Consider the following 15,416-nt stretch of genomic DNA (forward strand, 5'->3'; position numbering starts at 1 on the left):
TGGAGGTCTTTGTCCGTAGCAACATGGTTTGACTTTGACCGTGCGCGGCCAGGGGACAACAGAAGCGGGTGATGGTTTGAATTGCTCGCCGCCAACGACATAATGCCTACACGCATCTGCGCTTGTGCACGGTTCAGGTCGACAGTGGAGGGCCTCGTCACGTACAAATTGAGTAGGGATGTCCGTGATGTATTAACAGGCTATGCCAAGTGATGAGTGAGTTGAGAGTTCGATCGTTGCCGTATTGTTTGTTGAGAGTCTGCCTGAGCTGATCTTATGGAGGTATGTCCTGCTTCAACAACGAATCCCATTGCATCCAATCCATGTTGTTCTGACCTAAGCCAAAATCTGGCCACAATGTGTTGAAGTCAAAATCGGTATTAGACGGCTGAGGCTCGAGACCGGTTGGATGCCACCAGAAATCCTGAGGCTGCTGCAAGTTCTGCTGCGGATTGTGTAGCTGGTTTGGCAGTTCTGTTTGCTGAAATGGTTGTTGGTATACTTGCTCTTGCCCTAGCATTCCAGTAACGCCAGTAGACAAGTTGACTTGTTGCTGCGAGTCATTGATGTGTAAGTTGCTTGCGGCGGAGACTATCGGAAGATCTGCGTGTACCGCCGAAATGGTCTGCTGTGGATCATAGTACTCGTTTCGATGCGGCGCTTCAGGCACGGGCGGTGCTTGCTTCGCTACTCGATCTTTGCGAAGCTGATGCACGTACTCTGGTGTGTGCAGTGGCAGGGAAACAGCTCTCTGTGACCATGTCTCCTCTCGAGCCTTCCAAGCCTTCAAACACAGATTGCCTACGGCGTAGTTGATCGGCTTCTTAATATCCGTAACGAAGGAGGGATGATTCTCATATACTTCTCCAACCAATCGCCAGCCATGATCAACTTGCTCATGCAGAGGCTGTCTCCTGAGCTCCGTAAGAACATATATGAAGCCTTGCCACTGAAAGTAGCTATCGGTATGCCACCTAAAGCGGTTCATGTGTTTTGATGCGTGGAGCAGGTTGTCAATCTCGAGCAGTCGAGAAGCAGTGGACCAGAGAATCTTCCTTTCGCTTTCGGGTACGTCTGCATCTTTCGCATACCTCCGTGGGTGGTGTGCCATGAGCCGCATGCCGTTCGTGGCTGCTCGTGTAACAAGTATGGCCATGAATTCGACAGGGACAGAAGGGTCGCAGTATCGCACATACTTGTGTTCTAGGCTCTGTTCGAGCTCCTCAATTCCTTTTATCTTCTCTTCGCTCGTGCCGACCTGCCTAAAATTCGACCAAAGCGTGGCGAAGTCCCCACCAGGCGATCTGGTCAAAAGCCTCTTTCTCCAGAAATGGCCAAGCTCGTAACGCGTCAGGCAGAAGATCATCTCTGTGCCTCTTTCCTGGGGTTCTGGAGATTCTTTCATGCCAGGCCAAATGTCAGCGTCATTAACGTTGGATGGCAGGCGCACATCCCATTGGCCAATGTTGCCGTAATGACCAGATCCTGTTAGCTCTGCAGTCCGGAACTCTAGGAAGACCAATTGCCACCAGATGCGCCTGCGCATCTCTGTCTCGAACGGTCCCAGCCCAAGAGAACTGCCATCTCGATGGCAACCCATACCCTCCGCGATGCGGGCTCCCACCCCAGTCAATGTCCACAAGGTTTTAGAATCGTACACGTGGCGTGTGCAAAGGAGATGCAGTACGAAAGCTTGCAAGACCATGATATCTGATGTACCCAAGAATTTGGCTCGCGCTAAGGCACGCTTCGTACCAGTAATGTATCTGCTACATAGTTCTGCTTTGCTTTCCCCGAGCATTGATTGACATTCATCAGGCATTAGTGACGACACTGCCATGCTGTAGATAGCGAAGAGCAGAGCTTCGAGATTTCTCGGAATTCTGTCGAGATGTGCACTCGCCTCGATTATCGCAGGCTGGAGAGAGGGCATATGAATCAGCTTCGACAAGGGGTTGATGTTATCCAAGAATACCTGCCATAGCGTAGTAACCTGCTCAGGGAGCGGGTGAAGGTTGCGTATCGCCATCGAGCTCGGAGTTTCGCCGATGACATAGTATGTACTATCGTCAGCGGCAGAGTCTGTGTCGTCGTCGGATGAATCAGGCATCGCATCTCCAGGTTCTACAAACTCTTCAGCCACACTGGACCACAGGCTGTTCTCCACGAACCGTGTTCCGCCATGGTCAACGATGAGTTTCGGTTTCGCAAATGCTCGTCGAGACGTCGTTCCTCCTGATCTTATCGGAGATGTCACACCGTCTTGACCACTAGCGAAGCCGTCGAGACCGTAAAAGGGTTGAGCAACGTCCGGTAAATCCTCTGGTCTGACATCATCCTTGTGGACATCAATACCCTTCGACCTCAGAATCTCTTCATACTGGCTGAGTCGTGCTTTCAGAATTTCTTCCTGGGTTCGCTTCTTGCGCCTCCGAGGAGCTGCAGGTACACGAAAGATACATTCGACTCCTGATTTCATGCAATTCGAGCATGGTGATTCTTTGTCGCACTTCACTTTGCGCTCGAAGCAACGTATGCATGAGTATGCTTTCGCTGTTTTGGGCAGGCCGCTTCCTGTCGGCGCCGAGGTTTCGGTCATCCTGCCAGGCTGGGTGGTCTCATTTTCGGTTGTTTGCACAGCCAGTTGGTTGCATTCCCGAGAACGAGGAAAATGTAATAGGCGCAATATTGATCTCGACTACAGCTGAAACAATTCCTCGGTTGCAACAATTGGCAAGAACGTTTGACTCAATCCGTGCAGCAGTTTCCACGCGATGACTTCGAAGCCGAAAGCAGATGGCCTGTCGGCTGCCACCAGGCAGTTGTGTTTACATAAGTGGCACGCCTGACGAGGTGGGGTCGCGCCAAGCCCGAGCTTGCTCATCCGAGTCTGAGAGGCATCATCCACTTTCAATGTCGTTCTATATGAACACTATAAGCACCAGCAATCTATCAGTCGAGCAATCTATCAGTCTGTCGGTGGCATATGCTTAGTCTGGCAATGTAGCTCCATTCGTCGTTGTTGAAGCGATTGTGATACGGTACGGATGCGTTTCGATCAAGCACAATGCCTCTTGAACGCGACTCCGACTGAAGTACACGAAGATAAACATCAACTTCGTGGGTGTGGCCGCGATGCTGACCAGTATGTCAGAGGAGGAAAGAGCGAAGGATAACGCATGCCGGTCGCTACTTCTAGTAGGCGCTGTGCCGAACCCCGGAACCTACAGACCTGTCTCAAGTCCTACGTCTTACAGTGCGATTGCCTTCTGGTTTTAATTGACTCTACTTTGTACGACGAGGACTATCTCACCACAGACAGCGTAGCTGTTGTCGTGATATACTTCATCTTCTCGAAGCTGCTGAAAGTAACTTTACACAACTACAACGCATTGGATAGCGTAAGTCAAATAGTGGTCTGTCAAGAGCTTCTGTAGATGACCACGAAGCTCGGAGGCGGTCAACGCCAGCTGTGTCACTAACGTTCTTGTACACAAAGGATGGATTTTGAGGAAGGCTTTCGATGCCTTGATCGAAGCGTTGATGAGTAATAGATATCAGACTTGCTGACCGCAGCAATTTCACTCTGTTGGAACTACGGACACAACTACGCGGACCAACTCGATTCCCACGTGTCGTTGAGTACTACCATATCGCTTGGGGATTCTAACGGACTCACTGTTCTCTATCTTTCCATCCATCAATTCCAAAAGATGCAATCCTCAGAACACCTCGAGCACATTTCGCCTGACACCTCGGTCATCAATGCGATTGATGATCGACAACATAGTCAGCAAGAGCGACACCATGCAGTTCACCACATATCGCTGCAGCACAGCGCCACGCAGCGCCCTACACCATCCCATTCTAGCGCGATCAATCCCACAGTTGAGACGAATACGCCCCAACAATTATCCGCGATGATGCCACAAGCACCTCAGGCAAAGACACCATTGGGCGCCCGGCTTCGAGGCGGCTACGAAAGCTCATGCTTCGAGGACTGTGCATGCTGTTGTTGCTTCTGGCGGTATTATTGCTGTGACAGAGACCTTGATTGAGCTGGACCAAACTATTCATAAGCCATAAGCTGCACAACATAGCGCGACACCAAACCTTTCTCCAACCAAACACCGACCGTTCCGTCCTCATAACTTACTCCTCTCCCCCACCACCTTCCCAAGCCACTCCCCAATATGCCCGTTCACCACCTCCGGCCTCTCCCACAAAGCCCAATGACTAGCCTCCACATCCCGTCTCGTCAACCGCGGAATCCTCCCCGCCATCTGCCTACTCATCCACTCCTGCAACGCCATATCCCTCGTCGCAAACACAAACAAACACGGCTGCTCAATCCCAATAACCCTCCCCTTGGCCTTCTCCGCCACCGTCCCCGGCCCGTCAAAAAAGAAATCCAAATCATCCAAAAACATCGCCTCCCTCGCCCGATACCAATTCAGCGGCCCATTAATCCCATGCCTCGCATACTCACGCACATAGTAATCCATCTCCTCATCACTCAACAACTTACTTTTGCCCATCTTCGGTAACAAATCCAACGCGACCCGTCCATTCGCGTCGAACGCACTCCCACCCCGCGATCCATCAGCCGTCACAGTCCGCGCCCCATAAAGACTATTCAAGAAACTCCGAATCTCACTCGGCGACTGCACGGCCTCCTCGATCTCCCCACTCGCGAAATGCAACTGATACGCAAAGTTCGGAATCTGCTTCGCGACAAGCTGTTTAAGTGGTGTATACCCCGCCCGCGGCATCTCATACGGCGTGCAGATACTGAACACCGCTTTCACCAAGTCCCTCTTGAACTGACTGACTCTGTACACGATTGCACCGCCCCAGTCGTGGCCACCCAGGATAATAGAGCTGATGCCAAGCTGCCGACATAACTCCTCGATATCATCCGCGATGCGCCGGTACGTATACGCAGCTATCCTGCTCGTTGGCGGACTATCACTCCGGCCATAGCCGAGACAGTCGGGCGCGATGACTTCGTAGCCGAGATTAGTTAGGAAGGGGATCTGATAGCGCCAGCCGAAGGAGAGATCGGGGAACCCGTGGATCAGGACTATTGTGGCATATTTGGGGCCGCTGGGGAGGGCGTGCAAGTAGCCGTAGGTGTAGCCATTTAGGATTGCGGTTTTGTGGGAGACGCGCGGGTCGTTGGGGCGGAGTTTGTCGAGTTTTGAGTCTAGGTAGCGGGTCTGGCTGAGGGTGCCTTGCTTGGAGGGGTCGGTGGGCATGGTGGGTGGTGATAGTGGGGTCGAGGTTGGTGGATGTTGATGTAGCTCAGTGTCTTGTGCTGGCTGTTTCTGAGGACCGTCGAAGGAAGCGGTCGTTACCTTAGTACTTTTGTACTGTATGTGGCCCCAGTTGGTTGAAATGAGATCGAGGCTAGTTGACGAAAAGTTCGTTGGGTATAGCTAGAACATCGATATTTGACCTTGACTATGACTGAAGCTGATTGATGCAATCAAGTACTCTGATCTCCAGAAATTCATCATCAGCTACCCAGAGTGTAGTATGAAGCTTACAGAGAGGACGAACGAAGCTCCGCTCCGACGGCCTAACAAATGCCAAGGAGATGCCGAGGTCTCTGGAAACGTGGGGAAGTTCACGCTACCGAATGATCGGCATGATACTGTATCTGGGGTACGAGGTATTCCATGGCCCGGGTTTCAGGCACTGAAGCCTGCGAGCAATACAGCCAGATACACATCCTGCAAGAATGTGAATGTAAAGAGACTACAAGCCTGTTAAACGTGAGGGTCATTCGAGTGAAGACGAGGCCACCAGCCACGACCAGTGGGGAGGACATCCGCGCTTCTATTCATGTACTCGACAAGAAGGATTGTATTGGCCCTTGATACCGATAAACCAACATCGTTACGACACAGCGCTGTATGCATGGCGGAGTGAGAGCAATCGCTTGCGAGTGGCTTAGTGGTGTTGTTCACTTCTGCGCTCTAGTAACGACTTTGGCAACCTTATATGCTTGCAATACATGGCGTAATATGTTCCGTCTTCATCTCCCACGTTCGATTGGGTGATCCTCGAAAGTGTCACCAGGTCATTATCGACCTCAATTCAGTAGATCACATCGTCCTCTTGACCCTCGACAAGCTCTCCATCATGGTGGTCGTCTTCTTTGGTGTTGTCGACAACTCCATTCGTGAAGGCTGGTGCGCCCGCATTTGCGTCGACTTTGGAATCTGGGGAACCGAGCGTGTCGTCGTCCTTGGGCTTTTCCTCGTTTTCTTCTTGGTGTTCGGGCAGTTCCTGCTTCTCTTCTTGATGCCCTGCCCCATCCGAATCGCCAGTCTCTTCCTTGTGCGCAGGCTCGTGGTTTCCTACCTCGTCCTCCGGCATTCCCTCTTCTAACAGCTCCTGCTTATCGCCATTTTGCCTATGAGCTTCATCGCCATCAAGCTTCACAAGGTCTTCCTCCGGCGCATCAGTCCCCAGCTCCCTCCGTATCTGCTCCTCCACCTCCCTCTTCTGCCTCTCCACAATCACCTCCTCCTCAGCCCTCAACTCCCACGGCCTATAATACAACACAGGCTGACTCCTCGTCCTCAAAAACCCCGCCATATCCCTCATATTCCGATGCCGCACCCTCACACTCTCCTCATCCCATACCTTCTGCTGCTTCTTCCTCCGCGCAACCAACTCCTCCCTCCGCCGTTGCCGCTCAGCCTCCTGCTCTTCATTCTCCTTCTTCTGTCTCTCGCGCGCGCGAGCTTCTATTTCATCGCGCTTGCGGTGGGCCGGACTTGAGCGCGGTGTTGACCCAGATACGACGCCTAGGAGACCGCCGAATAGGCGTTGATTGCGCTTCTTTTCTTCTGTTGCGGTGCCGAGGGCTGAAGAGCGGCGGTGGTTTGGGGAGGTTGCGCTGCCGTTTGTGGTGGCTGATCTAGGCTGACTTGGCGCTGGTTGCGGCGGCGGAGAGGTTTTACTTTCATCATCGTAGTTCAGGCTGTCTGTGTTCGTGTCTACCCTCGGCCTTTTACGATCGTGGTCAGTAGGGTGTGATAGTTTGCGCTTAAGCGTTGGTGAGGCTGAGCCATTCTGCGGGCGTGGTTGCTCGGAGTTTGGAACGACTACTGCTGACGGGATCATCGTTGCGCAAGCTTGTACTCTGTCTCGGCTAGAATAACGGGATTGTTAAGACTAGGTACAGATACTTGCAAAAGTGAAGCCAACTCCTTTGCGGCTGGCTTGTGATTCGCGGAGAAGGTGCTCCTCAAATGCTCCGGCAGGAAGGTTTTAGGGTTGGCACTAGCGGCGGCAGATCGACATCTCAGCCTCGCGATCGATTCCGTCCGCAATTCAGCCTGACAAAGCAGGACCAAAAGTCGTCGCCGCAGAAAGTTCTGGTGCGACTGACAACACCCGACTAGTATACCACGACTCACTGAACAATTTTCGACCTGTATACCACCATACACACCGTTCACGGTTCGCTACACCGAAACACCTCAACCCCTCTACAAACTCAATACCGGACATCTTCCACGACCAGGCACAGTATCTTCTTCAATCGCACAACTACCCACCCACCCACCCAACGCTTCCCTTCTTCCTCCAGACCACACCACTCCACGCCCACCCGTCTAACCCCCAATCATGTCCCGCCACCACCCCGACCTCCTCCCCTGCCGCAAAGCCCCCGGCATCTCCCTCGGCCGCCTCTGCGACAAATGCGACGGCAAATGCCCCATCTGCGACAGCTACGTCCGCCCCACCACGCTCGTGCGCATCTGCGACGAGTGCAGTTTCGGCAACTACGCTAATAAATGCATCGTTTGTGGCGGGGAGGGGATCAGCGACGCGTTCTACTGTGCGGAGTGTACGCGGCTCGAGAAGGATAGGGATGGGTGTCCGAAGATTGTGAATTTGGGAAGTAGTAGGACGGATCTGTTTTATCAGAAGAAGAATTTTAGGGGGCAGGGGTACTGATGATGTGTATGAGGGAGTCGGAATAAGTCTGAGGCGAGGGTGGGGTCGAAGGTTGGCGCTGCGAGTGCTACTGCTATTGCTACTGCTTCTTCTGGATCTTGATTCTGTGGGAATATGGAGGATCGACGAAAGAGAATGAAGATGACGGTCGGACGGGACAGGCATGGCTATGACCAAACTACGACGCAACGACACAACTGTACAAAATTAGCTGTTTCGGGTAAGGGCAAACTTGAGAAAACTCCTGGTATGAACAGCCGGGCTCAGAGCAGCAAGGGCAACAGAATGACAGGCGCGACCGAGTGAACAACCAACCCTAACGGCCAAAGTCCGCTGGGACTGGCATAAGTACACCCGACCTTGCAGAAAAGGGGAGGTCACGGTGCTCGGTCGTGAGGAGTAGAGATTGATGAACATGGAGCCAAAAGGTGCTTGAGAAACAGGCAAGAAGATTATACACTGCACAAGACAGTCAGTTATGAACGGATGGATACTTGATACAAGATGAAGATTTCGGGCTCAGCTCTCCTACTTTGGCCACAAGATCGATCTATATCAGGCGGCTTCCCGAGACCATTGGCAAGTTTGATTGTGTGCATTGAAGTCACAAAGGCCGTTCTAGCGGCATCCTCAAAGCATAAAACTGCATGTCTAGGAGGACACGAGTACTTTTCTTGAGGGAACAGCATGATACTTCGGACGTGGTATTCCTCCAATATACTACCGCTTCCCCGGCCTCTTCGGCTTCGCAAACCCCTGTCTACTCGTCGGCGCCGCATTCCCACCCTCACCAACGCTAATCCCAACCTCGTCCTTCAACCTCTGCTCCCCAACCTCATCATTGTCCCCCTGTTCCAACCGCCTCGTAACATTAACACCCGCCCCCTTCGCCGCCTGCAACACACTCGCCCTCGCACTAGCATACACCATCCTCTCCTTAACCTTACTGCCCCCCGGACACGTATACAAAAACACCACCTCCTCGCCTTCCGTCCCCGGATACCGATAAAAACTATACGTCGGACGATCCCCCGGTATCGACCCCAGAAATTGACTCGGACTGACACCCCCCTCCCTCGCAACCAACTCCAGCGTCTCACTCGCAATCTCAATACCCAACCGCACAAACGCGCCCTCCCTTGCTAAGCTCCCCAGCGCCTCCTTCGCATCCCCCGTAATCTTCATCGCAAGTCTCCCCCCACCACACCCACCCTCTCCCATCAAATCCCGTCCACTCGTTCCATGCCGTTCCTCCTCCTCAGCGCGCTTAACACCCTGGAGTTCCCGTTCCTCCGTACTTAGTATATCCTGACTCCTGCCCGCGTCGCTCTTATCCCCCTTCCCTCTTGTCTCCCACTGCCGCGGATCTAACACCTCCTCCGCATCCGTAACGAATACGTTATCGCCGAATTTCTCCAACCCTAGATCGCGAATGAGTGTATTCCGTGTGCTTGCGAAAAGCATCTTCTGTCGGACTGGCGCGGTACTGGGGACGTATGTGATTGCTATTAACCCATTGTTCTGTTGCGGTGAGGGGCGGAGGATGAGGTAGATTGGGGTTTTAGGCTGCAAGTGCTCTTGTAGGCTTGATAGGGATACATTGAAGTCTGAGGATGTGAAGGGGATGGCGGACTGTGGTTGGAGGGATTCGCCGGTTATTGTTATGGGGAGGGCGAAGAGGGAGGAGTCGAGGGTGAAGGCGTTGAAGGCTTCTGTTAGTTCCGTGGAGGCTGGACAGAGTTAGCTGAGTGTATCTCTGTTGTGGGAAGGGAGGTTGAGTACCTGTTATTCCTGACTGCATTGTGGTGGAGGGGCAGGAGTTGCTGGCGAAGAGATCCCGCGAGAGGGGGTTCGGGCCAGAGCAATATGTTTGAGGGTGAGATTTCGAAAGTGGACTAGACTAGAGTAGGTAGGGATCTCAGCGCAGTCGTAGTTCAAGTAAAGAGTAAAGAGTTTGGCCTCAATCACAGCAGGAGCACATGCCGCTCGAGGAAGTTGCGGACATGTTGTTTGGCGCGCCTGAGGATGACGCAGATTTCGAGATTCAGGCACCGATCTTATGCTCATCAGAATCGGCGAACGAGACAATATATTGTTGAAAGTCACTACAGCAGACAGCCAAAGCTGGTGCGGGTTGAGAAGTGTTGTCAAGTAGTAAGCCAATATGTGCAATCCTAAACCTAAGTATAGTAACAAGTCTTTCTGGTATCATCCTGCTTGCTCACAGGCAAGTCCCATAGCATTCGGCAGTCCTTCATACACCGAACCTTTCATGCAAAATATGTTCAAATCCATTCACCTATGCTGTATACGCCATCAAGCCCTCGTGGTATCACTCTCAGCTCGGGCCGCGTCCTAAACTCCCTTCTAAGAAATCCGGACACTTGGTCTCCTCCTCAAGCCATGTTCTGACGCCTGTAGTTCCCGTGCAAGCCGCTCGCTTGGGTCTTCAGGTTCGCTACTCTCGCTTACTGCCGTCTCGGCTCTTGCTACCTCACGAGCCGGCGTTGCCGCCTCCTCTTTGACCTGCGAATTCGTTTCCTGCTTCGGGCTATGGTTCGCGGTGATTGTGTCCGTTTCTGTAGGTCGCTGCGTCACAGCGGCCTGATGGATCGTCCCAGATGTGTGACTGCTCGTTCGACGAGCAGGTGAGCTCTTGACCTCAGCTTTGGGTGAACTGGCGGTCGCCGTGGTCGATGGTCTGCGCTGCTCGATCTTTGATTCCTGCTTGACTTCAACAACTGGTGCCGCAGCAGCATGGTCAGCGCCGTTGACCTGTGAGTTGGCCATTGCTCCGTCAATCCCGTTATTTTCTGTTGTACTTTGCGCAGGATATGACTGGTCCTCTTCCGACTCGTGTTTCGATCTTGCTTCGGCGGACTCGGCCGTGATTGGTGAGAAGCTCTTATCGACGTTCGGCGTGCTGATTGCCGCTGTCCTTAATTGTGGAAGTGCTGCTGGCAGCGCTGCTTGTGGCTGATCACTGAAGCTTGCTGCTGAATCAAGACTGGGATCTATCGCCGATTGGTTTGCCAATGCTGGGTCTAGGTTGGGATCAATTGCTGGCTGAACGGGACCATTTGGCATCGTCATATTATTCTGCGTCGATGGATGTTGAGGCGGTCTGCTCATGACGTTGATATCTGGTATCGGCAGCGGAGGTTGGTGATACTGCAACCCCAACATCGGGTCGATAGGTGCCATTAAAGCAGGATCGATCATGGCATCAATATCTGGTTCAGGCATAAAGACAGGGTAATTGTCATCGTGGCTAATGTTCTCTGACTTGACCTTCTTGTGCTGATGCTCGTCACTTATTCGAGCAGGTCGCTTGCCACTAGCTGAACCGCGCGGTTTAGAAGGTTCTGCAGCTTTAGCAGGGTCGACTCTACCATGCTCATCATGAACACAACGCCGCTGCGCATTATCAGCTCGTGACTTCGCAGGATCGCAACAACGGCGGACTTACCTTGCTTTTGCGACATTCTTCGCAAGCTTTACTTCTTCCCTTCTTGGCGCTACCTGGAGTGGGTGTCGCGCCATTCATCAGTATGCCATTTGATTCAGGCGGCTGTGAGTTCATTCTCGCTAATGCTGCTTGCGCAAGATCCATAGTGGGCGATTCTTCGATAGTTTCTGATGTGCTTTCTTCGATAATAGATGCTGGTGCTGCGACTGATGCTTGCACTGATGGTGCAGTAGCTGTAGGTTGCGGTTGAGGTTGCGGTTGCGTTTGTGGTCCAGATGCTTCAACGGAGGGAACAACAGGTGACGCTCTTGCTAGTTTGGCAATGTCGATTGTCACGTTGGAGTAGCGCCTATCTTTCTCGAGTGTTTCCTTTGCAGATTCTTCAATTCTAGATCCAGGTTGATGCTGACACTTTTGCCTTTTCTTGCGACAGTTTGCACAAGCGATGCGTGGATAAGGAAGGTTCGACGCGTCAGTTGGAGATTTCGAATCACGAGTTTCAGGGCTTTCTTGGCGTTCTGATGCAAGTGGAGCAGGCGAGCCTTGGTTCTTGCGTCGCGTCGATGCACGTTCTGGTGGTATCCTAAACACTTCTGGCTTTTTTACCTTGTCTTTATCCCTTTTATCGAGCTCTTGTTGCAATACGGAATCAGAATGAACCCAATCTGGGACAGTCACATTTCCAGTCTTCCACGCCACCCAGACTGCGAACTCACAAATCTGCTGCAATGGGTCTCCATGATTCTTGGGCACGGACGCTTTGACAGCATCAATTTGCTTCTTGTTGATGTTCTCCACAGGTAGATCTGCATAGATTCTGGCAGTGCGGTAGAGGTAGTCCCTCAGAGCAGGCAAGCCTTTCAGCTCGGATTTTGAGTAGTTGCGTGCGTTGAAATCGGCCTCGTCTGGTTCATTGTCGACTGTATATTCGATATCATGATCTGCCCACACAGGTCTTGCGCGCAGATATCGGTACTCTGGGTCGTCTTGGAAATCACGAATGACGCTTTCGGGAACTGGATCGTCGTCGAGGTACTTCATCAAAGTGTACCACATGACTTTCTGGAAAAACGGATATCTGAAGGAAGGCGCAACATTGGTCGCTTTCTCGATTTGAGTGACTCTGATCTGGGCGTCGAGATCGTAACGAGTCAGGAAGTTGCCACCAATTACTAGACTGTCCTCTGGCGTCCATACAGAGTGTATCCAGCCAGCAGGAATGAAGGCAGTATCTCCTGGTCGCAAGTCGACCCTAGTGACATTGCCGTCGCAGAGATCGGGCAACCAGGTCTCATTCTGGTTGGGTGAGTTGTTCCACTCTTCGTACTTCTTGAGGTATTTCTCTGTCGGTGGTATGAAGAAGAATGTCTTCATGCCCTTGAGAATGTGATAGTAGACGGAAGAACCACCAAAATCGATATGAAAATCCGTATAGCTGTCTCCAACAGACATCAAACAGTAAAAGGCAATTGGTCTCTTCTTGCCGTCAGCTCGAGATTGTGGGTCCCAGACCTGTGCTTCGAGGTCAATATCGCGCACTACTTTCGGGCGTCGAATCAGTCGTCCTAGTCGGCTGTGCGAGACCTCTAAACTGATGACATTTCTGATAGGTTTGCTGCCAGTCTCTTCATAGTAATTGGCCCACTGCCGCAATGTAAATTTTCCTTTCGTCTCTTGCGTCTTGACCTCAATGACAGGAACAGGTTCATCAGGACCGTATAGCTCAGCTACCTTGCGCACCGTCAGATGTCGAGGCATAACCATATCTAAGTAGTCCTGATCAACATCTAAGACCTCGTCTGGAACTGTCTGGAATACGGATGTTGGCGTCGACTGCTCATTAGACTCGTGGAGAGTCTCCCCATCGGTAGTGAACGTGACATATGCCTTCTCTCTTTGTTCTGTTTCTTCCTGCTCTTCTAGCTGGGTCGAGTGGATAGTCGTTTCGCCAAATCTCGGATTCCAGCACGCGGGCACGACAAAAGGCCTTTTCATACCATCCATATTCTCCCAAAATTCTGTCGTCAACAGCTCTGGACGTATTCTGGCGAAGTTGTCCGTGTGGTACTTGATAGTGCCATCCTTGAACTTGGGCACGAAATGATGCATTGTGGTATCTTCGGAACTCTTCATGACGCCTTCGTTGAGTGCAGCATAGTCTGGAGCAGCTCTTGCTCTTGTTGACGTTCTGGCGTAAGTGGTCTGACCGTGTTTTGGCTCGCAATCCTTGCATATGAACTTGGCTACTTTCTTCACTTCGTGATCGGAAAACCCAGCACAAGGGATGTGAAACCATCTGTTGCAAGAGCCTTCGCATTTGATCCAGTCGATTGTCGCTTCGCCTTCTCTTCCATTATATTGCATCTGATCGCAGGTCGGACAGACTGGTTGTGTCTGGATGGGGACTCTTCTCGACTTCTTCGCGGCATCTGTCTGGTGTTCCTGTGGTATATCCGGAAGTGAGACTAGTTGTGGTAGCTGTTGAGGCTCATCTTCGACTTCATGCTCGGCAGTACCAGTCGCAGCTTGAATAGGAGGAGGCTTCTGTAATTCTTCGTTGTCATTCCCTGGTTCGGTCGCACCTTCCGTCTCTTGCTCTGCATCGTGTTTCGTATGATCTAAAACTTCTACGTCTTCCATTTTCTGATCATTGTCCTCGGGCATTTCGTGGTCGACTGCAGGAAGCGGGTGGGGCACTGATGGCTCGTGCTCGAGATCGTGGCGTGATGTTTCCGGTACATGTTGGGCGTCTTTCTTCGCCGTGCCCTCCTCTTCTATCTCGGACGCTCCTGATTCGAAGGGATTCTGAAGCTGAGGATACTGTAGTGGGTCTGGTATTGAGTCGGTTTTGGGCGCAGGTGCAGCAGGCTGTGGGAGAGACTTGAAGCTAAACCCATTCTGCAGACTTAGCAACAATTCAGCATCCTCCTTTCTGACCTCGGGTTGATATGTGTAACTGCTGCGCGGTCTCTCTTGTGGTTCTGACCATTCCATAGGGTGGAATCTTTCTGATTTTATCCTTTTGGCCGGCCTGTCGAACGAGTCTTGGGAGTAGCCGTTGATGTAGGAAGTGTTCGGCCTGGAAGTCGAATGGAAGATGGGACTGCCGCCAAAGTGGAAAGCAGTATTCGAGCTTGTGAATTCAGGACTCGTGGCGATTGCTATGTTGGCCAGGTCGTCGATGGTTGAGCCAGCGCGTGTGTGGCCCCTCTTCGGCGGGCCCCGATATTGAGTGGTAGACGCTTTAGCACTTGCCCGACGTGCTGTGTGCGTAGTAGCATGGTCGCTGTCCCTGTTGTGTTTCGGCGAGCGCACCTTAGCGCCGAGATGAGCTCTACCCTCTTCATCCAGGTAGAGATGGTCGGGGTCTGGTACAGATTTGTCGGAGAGGGCAGTGTGTGACAGACCAAGACCTTGGAGAGGGTGTCCGTTGGGTTCTCTCTGCTCTCTCTGTTCTCTCTTCTTGCGACTCGAGGAGTTGTGTGGGCGTGTAGGAGTCGTAGGTACGGGCTCAGGCGACAGTCTCTCGATCGAGTCCGCTCTAGGGCGCTCAGGACTGCTACCCCGCCGCGGAGTACTTTCGTTGCGACGCCGCCAGGCTGTTGAAGTGGGCATGGCGGGTGGTGGTTGGTTGTTGTTTATATGTGACTGGCGCTGCGCAGGCGGGGTTCGGCGACGAAGTAGCTCGTGCAGGGCGCTTCAGGACGCAAATGTCACATTGGATCGTGTACGGGCGACATTGCCAACAGTAACTTGGTGTCGCTATGTTGCAGTGAACGAGAGTCGGTAGTAGTGCGGTGTAGTGTGGTTGGGAAGTGAACTTGACTTTACTCGACCCGCTGCTGGCTGGTGAAGCAGAAGTCCCCGGCAACTTTGAGCCTGCGACCAATTTCGACTACTAGTACAATACTCTATGCATGTGACTAGCCCAGAATCACTACGTCTTCCTCCTTCCAGCACCTTGAATTAC

General features: G+C 52.3%; 6 protein-coding genes across 6 annotated transcripts; 1 reads left to right on the forward strand and 5 right to left on the reverse strand.

Annotated features, from left to right (window-relative positions):
* Window positions 1-274: 274 nt before the first annotated feature.
* On the reverse strand, window positions 275-2,479 carry PMZ80_000492 (uncharacterized protein; the record flags this gene model as incomplete). Its single annotated transcript, XM_064868943.1, has 1 exon — window positions 275-2,479. The coding sequence occupies one exon, from the start codon at window positions 2,477-2,479 to the stop codon at window positions 275-277; it is 2,205 nt and encodes a 734-aa protein (XP_064734440.1).
* Window positions 2,480-4,145: 1,666 nt separating this feature from the next.
* PMZ80_000493 (uncharacterized protein) lies at window positions 4,146-5,258 on the reverse strand (the record flags this gene model as incomplete). The annotated part of the gene is made up of 1 exon (XM_064868944.1): window positions 4,146-5,258. The coding sequence occupies one exon, from the start codon at window positions 5,256-5,258 to the stop codon at window positions 4,146-4,148; it is 1,113 nt and encodes a 370-aa protein (XP_064734441.1).
* An 844-nt stretch (window positions 5,259-6,102) lies between these two features.
* On the reverse strand, window positions 6,103-7,137 carry PMZ80_000494 (uncharacterized protein; the record flags this gene model as incomplete). Its single annotated transcript, XM_064868945.1, has 1 exon — window positions 6,103-7,137. One exon carries the CDS (start codon window positions 7,135-7,137, stop codon window positions 6,103-6,105), a length of 1,035 nt encoding a protein of 344 aa, XP_064734442.1.
* A 507-nt stretch (window positions 7,138-7,644) lies between these two features.
* Window positions 7,645-7,977, forward strand: ini1 (Pre-mRNA-splicing factor ini1; the record flags this gene model as incomplete). Its single annotated transcript, XM_064868946.1, has 1 exon — window positions 7,645-7,977. The coding sequence occupies one exon, from the start codon at window positions 7,645-7,647 to the stop codon at window positions 7,975-7,977; it is 333 nt and encodes a 110-aa protein (XP_064734443.1).
* Window positions 7,978-8,697: 720 nt separating this feature from the next.
* TWF1 (Twinfilin-1) lies at window positions 8,698-9,778 on the reverse strand (the record flags this gene model as incomplete). Its single annotated transcript, XM_064868947.1, has 2 exons — window positions 8,698-9,707; window positions 9,760-9,778. The coding sequence occupies 2 exons, from the start codon at window positions 9,776-9,778 to the stop codon at window positions 8,698-8,700; spliced, it is 1,029 nt and encodes a 342-aa protein (XP_064734444.1).
* Window positions 9,779-10,344: 566 nt separating this feature from the next.
* JHD1 (JmjC domain-containing histone demethylation protein 1) lies at window positions 10,345-15,061 on the reverse strand (the record flags this gene model as incomplete). Its single annotated transcript, XM_064868948.1, has 2 exons — window positions 10,345-11,394; window positions 11,447-15,061. 2 exons carry the CDS (start codon window positions 15,059-15,061, stop codon window positions 10,345-10,347), a joined length of 4,665 nt encoding a protein of 1,554 aa, XP_064734445.1.
* Between the last annotated feature and the right edge of the window lie 355 nt (window positions 15,062-15,416).

This window comes from Knufia obscura (assembly GCF_036327395.1).
Source record: "Knufia obscura strain CCFEE 5817 isolate CBS 148926 chromosome Unknown scaffold_1, whole genome shotgun sequence".
Lineage (NCBI taxonomy): Eukaryota > Fungi > Ascomycota > Eurotiomycetes > Chaetothyriales > Trichomeriaceae > Knufia > Knufia obscura.